The sequence below is a fragment of the Ovis aries genome, chromosome 16, assembly GCF_016772045.2.
Source record: "Ovis aries strain OAR_USU_Benz2616 breed Rambouillet chromosome 16, ARS-UI_Ramb_v3.0, whole genome shotgun sequence".
NCBI classification, from domain to species: domain Eukaryota; kingdom Metazoa; phylum Chordata; class Mammalia; order Artiodactyla; family Bovidae; genus Ovis; species Ovis aries.
The window spans coordinates 9,390,297-9,406,229 of NC_056069.1; the positions used below are offsets into that span (position 1 = coordinate 9,390,297).

General features: G+C 42.5%; 1 protein-coding gene across 4 annotated transcripts in view; it reads right to left on the minus strand.

Annotated features, from left to right (window-relative positions):
- Positions 1-15,933, minus strand: part of PTCD2 (pentatricopeptide repeat domain 2) — a 31,639-nt gene that overhangs the window by 14,806 nt on the left and 900 nt on the right. Inside the window, exons 2-7 of one of the 4 annotated variants that reach the window (XM_060400324.1) lie at positions 15,137-15,229; positions 11,664-11,793; positions 7,483-7,600; positions 4,527-4,605; positions 4,022-4,113; positions 1,741-1,854 (exon numbers count right to left, since the gene is read on the minus strand). In XM_060400324.1, coding sequence (XP_060256307.1) covers positions 1,741-1,854; positions 4,022-4,113; positions 4,527-4,605; positions 7,483-7,600; positions 11,664-11,793; positions 15,137-15,229 — 626 coding nt within the window. Of the gene's footprint in view, positions 1-1,740; positions 1,855-4,021; positions 4,114-4,526; positions 4,606-7,482; positions 7,601-11,663; positions 11,794-15,136; positions 15,230-15,933 lie in introns of those variants that run through there. The other 3 variants (XM_012096780.3, XM_042233694.1, XM_042233695.2) reach the window with 3 other exon arrangements.

The following is a 15,933-nucleotide window of genomic DNA, read 5'->3' on the forward strand; positions in this document are numbered from 1 at the left end:
TCTAGGAATAAAACCACCATATGACCCAGCAATCCCACTCCTAGGCATGTACCCTGAGGAAACCAAAGTTGATAGAGACACATGTATCCCATTGCTCACTGCAGCACTATTTACAATAGCTAGAACATGAAGCAACCTAGATGTCCATCGACAGATGAATGGATAAAGAAGCTGTATAGATACACAATGGAATATTACTCAGCCGTAAAAAGGAACCCATGTGAGTCAGTTCCAATGAGGTGAATGAACCTAGAACCTATTATACAGAGGGAAGTGAGTCAGAAAGAGAAACATAAGTATCATAGTCTAACACATATATATGGAATCTAGAAAAATGGTCTTGAATTTACTTATAGGGCAACAATGGAGAAACAGACATAGAGAACAAACTTATGGACATGGGGAGAGGGGAGGAGAGGGTGAGATGTATGGCGAGAGTAACATGGAAACTTATATTACCATATATAAAATAGATAAGCAACGGGAATTTGCTGTATGGCTCAGGAAACTCAAACAGGGGCTCTGTATTAACCTAGAGGGGTGGGATGGGGCGGGAGATGGGAGGAAGCTTCAAAAGGGAGGGGATATATATATATATATATATATATATGGCTAATTCATGTTGAGGTTTGACAAAAAACAGCAAAATTCTACAAAGCAATTATCCTTCAATAAAAAAGATTAATTTTTAAAAATAAAGTTAAAAAAAAAGAAAAAGAATTTACACAGATCACCCATATTTGCAGGAATGGTATGTCACTTATAGCAGCAGTAGGGAAGAGACTTTTCATTCAGAATCACCTCCATGCCTATTCCCATTGGCCAGGCAGAAACAAAGCCTATACGTATTTGTAGAAAACTCCATACATAAAGAAAATGCCTGCTACCCAAGACCATGGCAGCATGGCTCGGGTTTCTTCTGACATGAGTCTTCTACAGATGTCTGGTCTAAGAGAGACGTATGTTCTTCAGTGATGAATAACCAAAAAAGAACCAGCATGTGATCTATCTAGAGACAATATGAGGGGGGAAAAGAAAGGATTACAGCAAGAAAAAGAAGAGAACCAACAGATGAAGAAATCCCAAAGAAAACATGTTTCCATGGATATAAAGGTCAGAAATGAGAAAAATGAACAAGATCAGATGACTCAGAAGTGGGAAAAAAAATCAGGCAGGCCTCAGATTTCTCCATGGCAACATACCACTCTAGAGGAGAGAACAGTGCCAAAGAAAACCTCCAGGAAAGGAAATATCACTTCACAATTTTATTTCTGACAAAACTGTAGTTCAGGTAAAACAAAAAAACTGAGAAAAAAAAAAAAAGACAAATAACTTTAAATACCAGGAACTCAAGGAATACTGTTCCCCTGAAGAATTTATTAGACAACACACCATGGAGAGCCTTAGATTTAAAACGGTTCTCTGAGCACATTACATAGCAAATGAATCATATGAAATTTAAACTTTAATTACTTGAGAAATTTCTCCGAGTGCAGCCTCCCTCATTGATTTTCCACAGGATTCCCCCCCTAGTCCCATGTAAACAGCAGTGCATGTCAGGCCCTCAGCTATGAATGAAAACACTCTCTGGAGGCAGGTTGCCATGGCACCAAAGGCACTGGTCTCCTTATGGGGACTTTTTCCTACGGAGAGTCAGAGGCGTAAAGAAAGAAGAGCAGGAACACGTGAGGAGCCAACTTGCCTGCCCCCAGTTCATTTATGTGTACCCCACAGCCTCACCTGGTTCAGAGCTAATGCCACTGCAAAACAGGATGCTCTCCTGGAGAGGATTTCTCCTTTGATTAGGGCTTCTTCTCTTAATGTGGTACAGATTTGAAAAGATTCAGGGCTATCCTGGGGAAGACAGGATTGCTGGATAAATGTCACAAACCTTTGAGTTTAGTAAGTTGATTAGCGGTGCTCCGTGTTCCAGATTTCCGTTTGGGAGAACTTCCTGGAGCCTATCTGAAGCCACTTAAAAGACAGCTCCATATCGAGCTCCATTTACTTTTCGTAAACAGGCTCAGTTAGCTACACATTAGCAGTTCAAATCTAAATGAACTCCATCTTTAGCTCTTTGCCAGTTTCTCTGATTGGGGGCGGCTCTGCCCGCAAACACTCGGATTACTTTTCATCCAGGCAGGCTGGTTTCAGACACAGGTACCAGAGCAGACAAGTGTGAAGAGTCAGCCTGCTTCAGCCACGTTAGAGGACAGAGCAAAGCTCAGCAACACACAGCTTTTCCTCAGGAGGTTTCCAATCCAAAAATATCCATTTTAAGTCAAATGTGTGAAAACATGAAAACTTTTTTGAATGTAAATCATGAAAGAATCCCATGAAAACAGAACCCAAACAACCTAACAACATAAGCAATACACAAACCAGCAGACAGCAGGGGGGAAACAGAATTCTCTTCCTTTGTGTTGATGGTGGGTGAGGCTTATGACAGCAGCGTCAGCTCTGTACCTACGTGTGTGTCTGTTATGACGTGATTCACAACTCAAATCCTAAAGGAACACCTGAATTTAATGAGAGAGGACAGCTCCCCGAATTGACTTGCAGTCTGTAACGGCTGACCAGTGTTTCAACTCGTCTCCCCACTGAGTGAAATGAGTTATTCTTGGAAAAGTCCTCTGGCCCTTCATCAGCAGTAGAGTTAAATTCTCTCCACTTCAGTATATACTCAGGGAGACATCTTAAAGAAGGTCAGGAAGCTGGGTGTCATAGTGCTGAGGAAGTGATGCTCAAGCGCGTGTTGCACTGGCCTCTGATGCACAGGTCATAAAGTGGTAGAGTTGGAAAGGATCATCTCACAGTCTGGCAGTCAGCAAACTATGACCCTGGGGCCAAAGCCAGCTACCTAAGACTGGCTCTTACGTTTTTTTAAAAGGTCTGTAAAACTAAAGATGATGATGTGACAGGGACCATAAGTGGCAGAGCCCCAAAGCCTAAAATACTAACTATCTGGCCTTTTAAAGAAAAAGCTTGCTGACTCCTGAATCCAAACATTTCCTTTCACAAATGAGGTAAGTAATTTCAAAACCAGTTCTTGCTAAAGTTGAGACTAGAGTTCACAATGTTCAATTTCCAGGTTGGTTTCTTTTCCCTGTAACCAGCTGACCCTCTTGCTTTGGAAAGTTGAGACTGCTTTATTTTTCAGGGAATTTTTCAATACCCATATTCTACTTTGCTTAGTGTTCCTTCATTTTCAGTATAAGGAGGTTTTGTTCAGTTAAAACGGCAAGAATGTGTACAATAATGCATGGCACCTGGGTCCCTGTATTTCAGTTACCATTTGTGCATTCAATAAGTAATAAAGAAATAGTCTATGTGCCAGAAACAATCCTGATATAGTGATGAGAATAGGGATCTATGTCATGCTATTATCAAATAATTTCTTCTAATGTCACATACATTTTTTAAAGATCAGCTGTGAACCAGACACTGTTCGGTGCTGGCATATAACGGTGCTTTAAGGAGTACCCTCTATGGGGGATGGAATGTGCGTCTACTTGGTGTATCAGGCAGTGTTATGAGTGCCATGTCTCTGACTACAAATAGACCACAATCAAGGGATACCACAAGAGCGAGACGTCACTTCCAACTCAGTGATCACAGAAGAATTCACAGATGAGGACAAAGCAGACCTTGAGATCACCCTTGAAGGATGCCAAGACTTCCAGGGGAGAGGGCCTCAGACATGACTGGTCTGGCAATGTCCAGAGGACCAACTCTCGAACAGAGTTTGAACCCGGCATCCTGATTCTTGCTCTCATTATCTGCACAAATGCCAGAGAAGACTGAAAGCTGATGAAATTGCCTTTCCCATGATAGGACTGTCTGGCATGGCTAACTTGGGTTTTCTAAAAATGAACATATTTAAAATGGAAATATCTGCACCAGATGGAAAACAGACTTCAGAGGAACTGAATTTTATTTGTAGAGGAAAAAAAAAAAAAAAATAAATCCTCTGTCAAACACAACCCAAAATGCTCTAAAAGTTTAGGGAAGACAGTCTTACCAGTTTGTAGCAAATTGCAAAAGCAAGGACATAAGTATCTTTGTTGAACTTCAGATCTTGGTTTTTCATCTCAATCAGTACTTCCAATGCACCTGCCAAGAACCAGGAGTGGACCACCAGTGTTGAATGCGTTCAAGTAAGTTCAGAGCCCTCTACTTTGACTCCCAGAGTTCAATCTGTTTAGCCCCATGTATTGAAAAGTATGCTTCGGCACAATAAAAACTTTCAAAGTCATTGAATAGTTAACTAAATTGTAAAATAAATGATCAAATTATACAGGAAGAACTAATATTTTAAATCTATTTTCACTGCAGCATAAGTAAAAACCGGGGTGTTTTAAGTCATGACGTGATGCAGCACGGTAGCCACATTTAAAGAATGGGGTCTCCATAATTCAGCCACTCATCAGGAATATAAGGGTCACTTTTACATGGCCCATTGGTTTTCCTAACTGCTTTACCTGCAAAGACAGAATTTTTCAGCAAACATAAATTGTGATACTTACTTTTATATTTGCCTTTGATAAATAACATATCCATCAAAATATTGAATGATGTGGAGTCTGAGAAGAAACCTTGTAAATGCTAATGAAGAAAAACAATACAGTTTGGTTAAAAGTTAAAATTATTAAGAGAATACTTACACTGCATCTTCTCTGTCTAGGACTTGCTTTTGTACAAACTTCATTCATTTAGCAAAAAAATTTAAATACTGCCCACTCTTTGGGCATCATGCCTTTGGCAGTGGGCACAGTGAACAAGAGGCAAGAGATCTCTAGGTTTCAGAAATGCAGTGAACAACGTCTTTATGCAGCATGGCTCTGCCAAGCTTAGAGGAAAAGAACCAGGCCGATTAACCCTGGTGGGGATGGTCCTGGAACCTGAAGTGGCAGCTGGAAGTGCGCTTGAGGACAGAGGCAGGACAGGCTTACGCAACTATGATCCTCTTTTGGCAAACAGTACAGAGTTGATTATGTACTTTTTGAAATGACTCACTGACACAGTGGTTCTCAACATTGTTAATGCCATGACAATGTGACACGTGCTGTTCAATACACCGTCAGATGTCTTGTGCCAGTCTGTTATTTTCTGAGAACCAATTAGCCAGACCCTGTTCTGGGCACTGAGACTAAAGAAATGATGGACAAGACAAAGACCCTGCCCTGGACTCTAGTAGGGCTTCTTATCTGCAGGGGCTTACATCCTGGCAGAGGAGACAATGAACAAGTGAACAAAACAAGCAAAAAATTAAAAATAAAATTTCAGGTTATCAGTAGAGGCCAAGAAGAATAGTGGAACAGGATAAGGGACAGAAAAGATGAGAAATAGTCAGGGAAGGCTCTCTGAGACAAGCAGACCTCAATGAAGTGATGCTATATAGAGCATTCCAGTCTGAGGCCACGGGCCTGACATGTCTGAGAAAGAACAGGAGGCCCAGAGTGGAGTGAGAAAGGCGGAGAGGGGCAGGACCTGAAATACCACGAAGGGCCCCTGAGGGCGCGGCCAGGGCTCCGAGTTCTATGATAAGTGGGGTGGGAAGCCACCAGAGCAGCCCTGTCCATACGGAGGAAGCAAGTGTCAAGTGTGAGCCATGTACGTGGCTCTAAATTTTCAAGTACTGTCATTTAAAAAAGTAAAGAGAAAGATATGAAATCAGCTTTAATAATATGTTACTTAACCCACTAAATCCAAAACTGCAACATGCAATCAATATAAAACATTATTAATGAGATACTTTCCATTCTCCTTTTACGTCAGGTATTTAAAATCCATCATGTACTTTCTACTGCAGCACACGTATGTCTGAACTAGCCACAGTGCAAGGGCTCCGTGTGCATGGGTACCTGTGGGTCGTGGCTCCCTCCCTGGCAGCACTGCAGGGTTCTGGGCAGGGAACATGACAAGGTGGGCGGAAGCAGGATTAGGCTTTATGGCACGTGACTCAGATTCAGTTAATTCTACTGCTCTAGGAAACTTAAACACATACATGAATGCTTCATACTCAGGTAGGTTATGGAGAAGGCAACGGCACCCCACTCCAGTACTCTTGCCTGGAAAATCCCATGGATGGAGGAGCCTGGTAGGCTGCAGTCCATGAGATCACTAAGAGTCGGACACCACTGAAGCGACTTCACTTTCACTTTTCACTTTCATGCATTGGAGAAGGAAATGGCAGCCCACTCCAGTGTTCTTGCCTGGAGAATCCCAGGGACAGAGGAGCTCGGTGGGCTGCCATCTATGGGGTCGCACAGAGTCGGACATGACTGAAGCGACTTAGCAGCAGCAGCAGCAGGTAGGTCAAAAAAACACTTTACTTCCATTTTCTTTTGGTTTCATTGTTATACTCATGGCTCTGATTTATCAGAGTGAAACTTTAATTTTAGTAACATATGCTTATTATAAAAGTCAAATAATATGAAAATATATAAAGTAAAAAGTGAGGATTTCATCTAATTCTTCCCCCGAAAGCAGCAGTTTAATGTATATCCTTCTAGATTTTTAAAACATATATACTACAATGTAAATGTGGTATGTATATTTATCCTTTTAGGAAAAAATAGGTTCAAACTAATCCATACTGTTCTGAAGCTACCTCTTCTCAGCTTAGTAATATTATGGTCATCTTTTTAATACCCGTGGTCCTTTAAATAGGGACAAGCTGAGAGTTGACAGTTCCTCCATGGATAGCAACTTTATATGAAAAAAAGTAAGAGGCAAAAGGACAACCTAGTCATAGAGATTCCTAAAATTATTAAAATGTCCCGGGAGGCCAGCCCTAGTCCCCTAATTTAATAAATGTTTCTGACCATGGATAGATTTATAATGTCTCTGAGTTCCTATAAAATAGAAATAATAATATTGCCTACCTGGTCAGGGTAATTGTGGAAAACAAATGAAATGAAATATGTAGATTGCTTAAGCACAATAATGAGGACAGGGTAGATATTCAGTGCATAATTACAAAAATAAGTATTGTTACTTTTGCTTTCAGGAAAAGAAAATTAGATTATGTGAAAGCAGAAATTTTGAAAACAGAAAACCACTTGTCAACATAGCTTTCAGCCAGAAGTAAAAATACAAAAACAGGAGAGAAGCACAGGGGAAGAATGGGAAAGGCAGCCGCCTCAAACTGTCCCAACTGAATGCTCCTCAAAGGAGGGGATGTCGGTCCCCGGCGGACATACAGCCAAGGAGGGAGATACCTTGTAATCTGTACCTGCACCTCTTCCACACCTGTTCTCACCTCTGGACGAAGAAACCTACGCCTCTCCATAGGCAGTGACTCCAAGGACACCTTAAAAACGCAGGGAAGAGCTCGTTTCCTCAACCTAGTAGCCTTTCTCTGAAAATCTGACTCAGTAATGTGTACAGAAGAACTGCCCTTCCTAACATCACTGAAAACACCCCCTCCTCAGCACAAGGAAATCACGGCGGCAGGGACAGCCACTGGGAGACAGTAACCTGGTCTTTGATGAGCTCCACCGCAGAGTCCTCAAGATCCAGCTCATAGCACAACCTCATGAAAAGCGGCCCAAACTTGTACTCTCCCAAAGTGATGTTCCTGTTCTCTGCATGGTATCTGGTAATCAAAATAATTCAGTGAGCCAAACAGTGGGACTTGGGGAAAGGACAGGCAAACTGTGGCACGCATTCTGCTAGGCGCTGGGGACGCAGCAAAGAGTGCAGTCCTCTCACAGTCTGGAGGGGAAAGCGCAGAATTAAAGATGATCAGAAAATCCTGGAAAGCAGAAGTATATTAGGCATTTAAATAAACAAACAAGGTTCATGAGAGTCCCACCACATACTCTGAAGTTAAAAGAAGTAAAATACAGATTGTAATCATCCTCTCAAATTTACCAGCAACCTGCTAGGACTGAGTGTGAGCATATGTCAGGGACTAGCAGGGGTCTTGCATCTGTAAGCTCATCAGGACGGCCCCGTCTCTTTCTCTGCTCCTGGAGAGGAACAAGGAAAGGAGTAGGGTGATGCTCCATCTCCCTCATGTCTGGTTTGCCCCCATATAGGAGAGCAACAACAAATGGATGCATTTTTTAATCCAGACCTATCTCTCCTTTTTTCTTGGCTCAGGGAAAGGTATATGTGAACCATAATCACCTAGCCAAACAAATTAAATTTGAAATTTTAGTTTTAGAAGACGGCTTATTTCAAAGACAGTGATGTTTTATATGTATGTGGCCTGGGATTTCTACAGGTAGCCAGTCTGCCGGTTAGAACGGCAGAACTGAAAAGTGTCCACTTATCTCTCCTTTCAATAACCAACTCTTTCTGCTTTAGACATCAGGAAGACAATTTGGTGACAAAACAAGTAACTCATGACTACACGTAAATCAGATTTTAGGAAGATTCATTCATTATGTGACTGAATCCCAGACGCCATGGGGAGAAGCTCTGATTTTAACAGACAGAGAATTTTTTAACCTTCTGCTGAAATCACGGAGGAAAGTCATACTAGCATTATGGATAGTCCCTTCTAAACATATATAGTACCAAAGAGAATGATGAATGTACCTTTAAAGATACATTTCATAATCCAATTATAAAAGTTATAAAAATACTCATTGTTTCATTTATAGTTGTTATGAATCAACTTATCATAGCAAAACATCAGGGGTTTCCCCAATGGCTTAGCAGGTAGAGAATCCACCTGCAATGCGGGAGACACAGGAAATGTGGGTTCAGTCCCTGGGTCAGGAAGACCCCCTGGAGGAGGAAACGGCAACCCACTCCAGTGTTCTCACCTGGAGAATCCCATGGACAGAGGAGCCCGATAAGCTCCAATCTACAGGGTCGCAAAGAGCCTGACACGGCTGAGCGACTAGGGACACAATGCACATTAAAACATCAAGCTGTATACCTTAAAATGTAAATTCATATATGTCATCTGAACCTCCATAAAGCTAGAGGAAAGAAGAAATGAATATTAAAAGGCAGTATAGTTAGTGATTGAGGACTTTGAGGCTCTTGCTTCCAAAGTAACAGTTCACATCCCAGCTGTTCTGCCTACTGTATCACTATGAGCAAATTAACTAACCACATTGTACCTCAGTTTCCTCATCTGTAAAATGGAGATAAGAAAAGGACTCAAGAGAGTTTTTGTGAGGATCAAATGAGATGATACGCCTGGCACATAGGAAGTCTTCCACATACGTTACATCTTACAAAATGTAAGGCATGCTGAAGAAAATATCTTTAAATAATCAATGTATTTCAGTAAATAGTCTCAAGAGAGATGTGTATCAGATTAACAACAAAACTAAAATGAAAATTTTCCCAACTTAAATGACATTCACACTAATGAAAGTGCTAGAAAGTCACAGAGGTAATATGTCACCTCCTCTTGACAAGAGACATTCAATTTCGAGGATCTAAAATCCCCTATAAACCAAAACCAGGAGGAGATTCAGTTGCTCCTTGTTTTTGGCTCATTGCTCTTCTTCCCCAACGAGGGGCAGCCTGTCTCAGAAAGAAAGAAAATAGGTTGGTGAGGTGGTGGACCAACCACCGCCCCCCAACCCGCCCCCTGCAACTCATCCAGCTGTCCACAGACAGAGGGAAAGGACAGCAACTGGGCAGAGAGTTACTAGCATCAATAAAGCGATTATGAGTCACACGCTATGACAAAAACAAGAGTGGAAAGAGTGTTTAGAATGTTACCCTATTTTGTTGCTCTTGTAAACATCTGATAGCTTTGGCTAGTAAAAAGAAAACTGATAGTAAAAGGAGCCAGAGGGTCTCAAATGATTCAACTTTATGAAACTGAAATAGCAGATTTAGGTTTGCAGATACAGTGTGACTATGAATTAGCATAATCCCTTTTGGAAAATAATCTGGCAGTCTATATTGACAAGCTTTAAAAGGTTCATGTCCTCTGGTCCCCGAAAGAAAAGTTTTACACATAGAGTTTGCTCATCATAGTACTATTTATCCTGGTGAAAAATCAGAAATGATTTAGACATTCAACAGTAGGGGCACAGTTAATTAAAATACCTAGCCTATAATGGACTAGTGTATAGTCATGAAAATATGATTCCTAGAGTGTTAACAAGCAAAAACATTTATGCTGCAATGCCAACTAGCGAACAAAATATCATGTGACATACACAGTAATAGCCACAACTATGTGAAATAAACCCTACCAAAACTGCAAAATCTTTGCATAAAAAAAAAATTGGTGGGAAAACATATCAAAATATTAACAGTGGTTTCTTGGATGCATTAGACAGGCCCCAAGGATGGCTGCCATCAACTCCTCACGCATACGGCTCCATCCATCCACAGGTAGAATCATTTCCCTTTCCCCATGAATCAGGGGTGGCTAACTCGCCCTGACCAGGAGAATGGGGTGGAGCGGAAATATGTGCCAGCGCTGGGCAGCTCTGCAGGCCTGCAGCGGTATGCTAGTGCCTCTCCGGCTGGACTTGAGTACTGCGGGGCCGGGGGCCGGGGCGGGCGGCCGGGGCGGGCGTAGGGACCCTGATGCATCGGAAGTGCCACTGAAGCCTTCTTGCACCTCCCAGCTCAGCCCACTGCATCTGACTGCAGTGCACAGGTGACTTCAGCTGATACTGTAAGAACTGCCCAGCTGAGCCCAGCCGTAGTTCCTGATTCACTGAATTGTGAGAAATAAGCGGTCAGTTTAAGTCATTAAGTTCTGTTGTGGCTGGTTATGCAGGAGGAGACAATCAAAACCGCAGAATGTGCATATATTTCTTGTGTTTTTCAAATTTCCAATGAAATTTGTGTAATTCATGTCTCTTATAGACAAGTTTGAGAAATCAGAAAAGTATACATTTAAACAAACAATATATATAATGCATAATTTCCAAAGAACCATTGTTAACCTAGGGTGTATATTCTTCCAGGATTCTATATACAAGTAACTCATATTTTTCTCTGTACAGTACAAGTGCAGGTCCATGTATAGAAATGTATCTTTAAAGAATGGTGAAAAGAAGCAATCAATCAGTTTTAGAAATAAAGCCTGTTGGTGTGGTGACATCCTGCTCCCAGGAGACACCTTTGCTGGGTTTCCTAAGAGTAGACTGTGATTACACATGAGTTCCTTCTGACATGGGAAAGCCTGATGAGGGATCAGAGACAGTAAAGAGACATAAGCCCGGAGTAGCGAGGCTAGTCAGCAGTCCACTGAAGTGTCCAAGTGAGAGGAGTGAGGCCTGAACTAAGACATGGGTAATGGGGACAGAGAGAGGAAGGCTGGGATGCGAGACACCAGGCAGTGGACACAGGAGAGCAGATGAGACCAGGGGAAAGAAAGACTGGTCAGTATGAGAACAAACGTAGCAAGAAAAGGCCTGTGTACACGGAACGTGAAGACTAGAGAACATGTGAGTGGACTCAGTGAGTAGTGAGGCTGGTGATCTCCTGGGGCATAAATTATCTGCTTTCCCATCTTCAGCACCTGGCACGTAGTAGGAACCTAATAAGTTTTGTTAAATGAATGAATTTAAACATGTGGTGCTCAGGGCAGGCACCTGGACAAGAGACTTGGAAGTTGCCAGTGTAGAGGTGATAGCTGCAATCTTCCAGGTGTATGCGATTGCTCAGGAAAGGGAGACAGTGGGAAGAGAAAAGGCGGGCAGTATTCTAAGGAAGTGCCTCACCTGTAAATGACATGTTTAGCCAGCTCCACGTCGTCCCGGGATGCACACAAATGAAGCAGGGTTCTCAACTCCTCTTTCAGGATGAGCTTATTCTGGGTCAGTTTCTCTTCCAGGTTTCTCAAATAGGTTTCTGGAAGAAAGCACAGTGTGGAGGTGGCTATCACTTGGCTGACTCGGACTGTTCAGGAGTCTGACCTCAGGGAGGAGGGGAGGCCAGAAGCCAGCCCCTTGCAGAGGCCACCAAGCAGGGCTCACGGCCATGCAGCTCCATCACTGGCTGGTCTCGAGCATCAGAGATGGTGTGTGAAGCAGCACATCTGTGTCACAGGGCGCAGGCCCAGGCCTCACTCCAGACTCCCTGCACAGTCTCTGGGAGCGGGAGCATAGGAATGTGCAGTTTTCACTACCTGGGTGATGCTTATGTAAAGTCTGAGAACTAATGTCCGAAGAGGCTTAGCCCAGAGAGCTCTATCTACAGGTGACCCATGAGGGAAAAAAAAGTAACCAAGATATCCAAACCATCAGTTGGTCGGGTACCTAGCAGGAAAACTGAAAGGAAAATGTGAAGATCAGTCACCCCACAGTGGAGGACTCACACGATTCAGGAGTACCTCACATCTCTTCCACTTGATTCAACTTCACCACTGTTTCATTCCTCCTGGTCCCTCTCTAATCAGTTGTTAGAAAGTGTGCCACGGTACTGTATAATACAGAGGGCAAACCTGTCCGCTAACAGCAGCAAACCATCTTCTAGTGACCGAATCGTTTCAAGGTGATCACTGTCTATGTATCTGAAACTACTGTGGAGACAAACACCAACAGGAAGCGCTGCTTCTTGGCATGAGGCGGCACTGTATTCTTGGCAGAATGTGGGGTGAGAGGCAGGCACCAAGAAAGCATCTGCTTTCCAGAAGGCAGGGCTGTTCTCACTATCAGAAGCTGCCAAGAAAAGTCTACAGGATTTGTTCCAAGGCGCAGAGCTCTGAAGGAATGCTGCCTGAAGGAATGGCGGGATATACCTTAAAACACAAAATTGGGAAGCTGAAGTAGATATTGCTTTCGATTTACTAGAAAAAAAGGCCCCCTAGGTTTGGGTTAGTGCAGTAGACTAGACTCTCCAATCTTTATTTGCAGGATCTTGTAATGGCTAAAGGTTTTAGCATTGGGAAGACTTGGGATGAAATCTCCCAGGTAGCACCAGTGGTAAATAACCCACCTGCCAATGCAGGAGACTTAAGAGACATGGGTTTGATCTCTGGGTTGGTAAGATCCCCTGGAAGAGAACATGGCAAGCCACTCCAGTATTCTTGCCTGGAGGATCCCATGGACAGAGGAGCCTGGTAGGGTGCATGGGGTCGCAAACTGTCGGACACAACTGAGGCAACTTAGCATGAACGCATGTGTGGGCTGGAATCTAGGCTTTGCCATTTGCATGCTATGGGGAGGTTTGGAGAGGCTTGTGTGTGAGACTTGATTCATGTGTAAAGTGAAGATCATGATGCTGACCTCATGGGATCATCCTGAGATAATGCAAGTAAAGTAAAGCCCTTATCACAGGGCCCAGCATGTAGTAACTGCCGGGAAATCACAGAGGTGATTATTCTTCTTTCATTCTTCAGTCACGATTTAGTCTATTAAATATTTCTAAACAATTTCCAACCTAAAAAGATTTTAATGGATGACTTTACATCTTGTTACTTCTCAATATGTCCAAAATTTCAGCAAATGTAATTTGTATTTTAGAACGACCAATAAGATTTAGGTGCTTATTGTATATTCGTATTCGGAGGTATCCTTCTTTGTGTGAGAGACACAGAGAAGGATAAGGTATGGCTCCTGACCTGAAAGAGCTTAGAATCTATTTGAAAAGACAAGATATATTTGCATAAAGGTATCTGAAAACAGTGACAGAGTAGGTGACACGTGACAGTATAAACATAACAGGAAAGAAGAGAGAGATCAAGCAGCAGAAAGACCAGGTGTGGGGGAAGCAGAGAAGCGGCAGAGGAGGGATGGGGCTGGGTAGGGTCGGCAGAGCGGACGGAGTTTGGCATCGTTCGTGCGGGAGTCAGCCTGAGACACGGCACGGAACTGCGGGGGGAAAGGTGGTGAGAGGAGAACGTGACTAGACTAACGGGAAATTACACTGAATTCTAGAAAGGGCGAGATCAACTCTGGAGGAGCTAGGAACCTGGGGGGAAGGGGGACGTTTGTACGTGATGTGGTCTATAAGACAGTAAGTACCACTGTGGGTTCTCATAAAGATGAAATGTGGATAGGACTTTATAGGTAAATACCTGACAGTGGAGTAGAGTGGCACTCATGATGTTAACTGCCTTTCAGAACAGATGTGTGACCATCACCGCCTTAGAAAGATTATGACAGCTGAGTAACAACTAGACTGTGACATGAAGCGCTAACTGCACACTTCACAGAGCTCCAGACGACTTGGGGTAGGCAGCAAAGACTGAAGTCAAATCTAGACTGAGTCTACTAAAATGGAGACTCAATTCTGTCACTCTTTATCTTCCTGCTCTGTAGGTGATTTTGTGTAACAGTATGGCTAGCAAAGGAGTGAAGGAAGACTGGTTTCTGGAGGGCTGGACTGTAGAGGTGGGAGCAAGTGTTCATTAGGTGCTCACAACATCCCACAGTGAGAAGGAGGAAAGCTGAAAAAGTCAACAGAACATACAAAAGAGTTATTAAAAAAAGAGAGGGGTCTTACTCTGTTTATAAAAGAATTTGAATTACTGGGGAAAACTCAAATGTGCAGGAGAAGAGGAAATGAATGCAACAAGATTTCTCAGATGCTGAAAGGGAACAGGGCCAGGGGTGGTGGTGGTGTTTTTAGCTCTTTACAATAGAAAGTTTCAAACATACCTAAAAGCAGAGAGAAATCACCTCCACATGTTCATCACCCAGCCACAGCAATTATCAGTGTTTTGCTAATTTTTTAAAGAAACCTGTTTTAGACTACTGATTCTTTCAGCACAGACTGGAAAATATGAAAATACATCATACATTTTTTGTTTCATTTGATTTATCTATAGATATGTATGTGTGTACTAGAGACACAAGGCAAATTGTAGTTTTTACTGAGGGTGGCATCAGAAGTCTGAAAGCCAGTCATGTGGTGCAGTTCTCTGACTTTACTGTGCAGACGAATCGATTGGGGCCAAGGTTTGGCATTCCTATCCCTCTCTTACTTGCTGCTCACCCTTGAACCTAACTTTGAGAGGCACTGATCTGGAGGACTGGGTGCAGCACTGGCTTCAGTATTTCTCTGGGATCCTGGCAGAAGGGGTAAGAGGAGAATGGTGAAATAAAATATGCACATAGAGGCAGACTAGGAACTAAGAATAAACCATCTCAATTTCTTTTGAAATACAAATCATTGGCAGAGAGACTGAATAGGGATAAAGACAGAGGAAAGTTGAATGACAGATCAATGAAAGAATTTAAGATTTGATTACCTTTGGTGCCAGGAAGATTACATGCAACAGCCACCTTCTTACGTTGAAATTCCTTTAATTTCACAATACTGTCTGAAAGTAGGTATCTTTTAGCTAAAAATCAGAGAAAGTAAAATCATTTTGACTATTTTATACTTAGCAAATAACGTGTAGAGTTTGACTGTCTCTTTCTAATAATTGATCTGATCTTCACTTAGTATAAATGACCTAAACTGGTACAATTATAAGTCACCCTCATAGGGAAAAAACATTTCCAAACTACCAGAGAATGCAAATCCTCCACGAGTCTTGTCTGTGTGTGTGAAAAGAGCTAATGATTGTGTATGGGGACAGGAGACAAGAATCTGGACTCCAAAAGACAGATAACAAAACAGATTTGGTTTAAGCAGGTAGAAGCATATAGGATAAAAGAAGTAGCTATAGTGTGACCACTGGAATTCCCAGTATTGTCATTTTCCAGATGAGGAGCTGTGACCTCTCCGATCTGAACTCTCAGTATCCACTAGATACATCAGGATTCACTCATCACAACTTAGCAGAAATGAAGAGTTTGGGGAACATTATTTCTTTAAGATGCTGACTTATGCATGAATTGGAGCATGGCCAAAGAATCGTCCACCATACGAACTCTGTGTCCAACAATAACACTCTAACAACAAAAATTGCTGCTGATTTCTATAAAGGTGAGCAGTGGTTACAGCAGGACTGCCTTCTGTTCAACCCTTCCTTTGCGAGTTTCCTCAAGCCTTGGGCAAATTACTTAGCGTCCTCCGTTGTTAATGAGGGCTTCCCTGGTG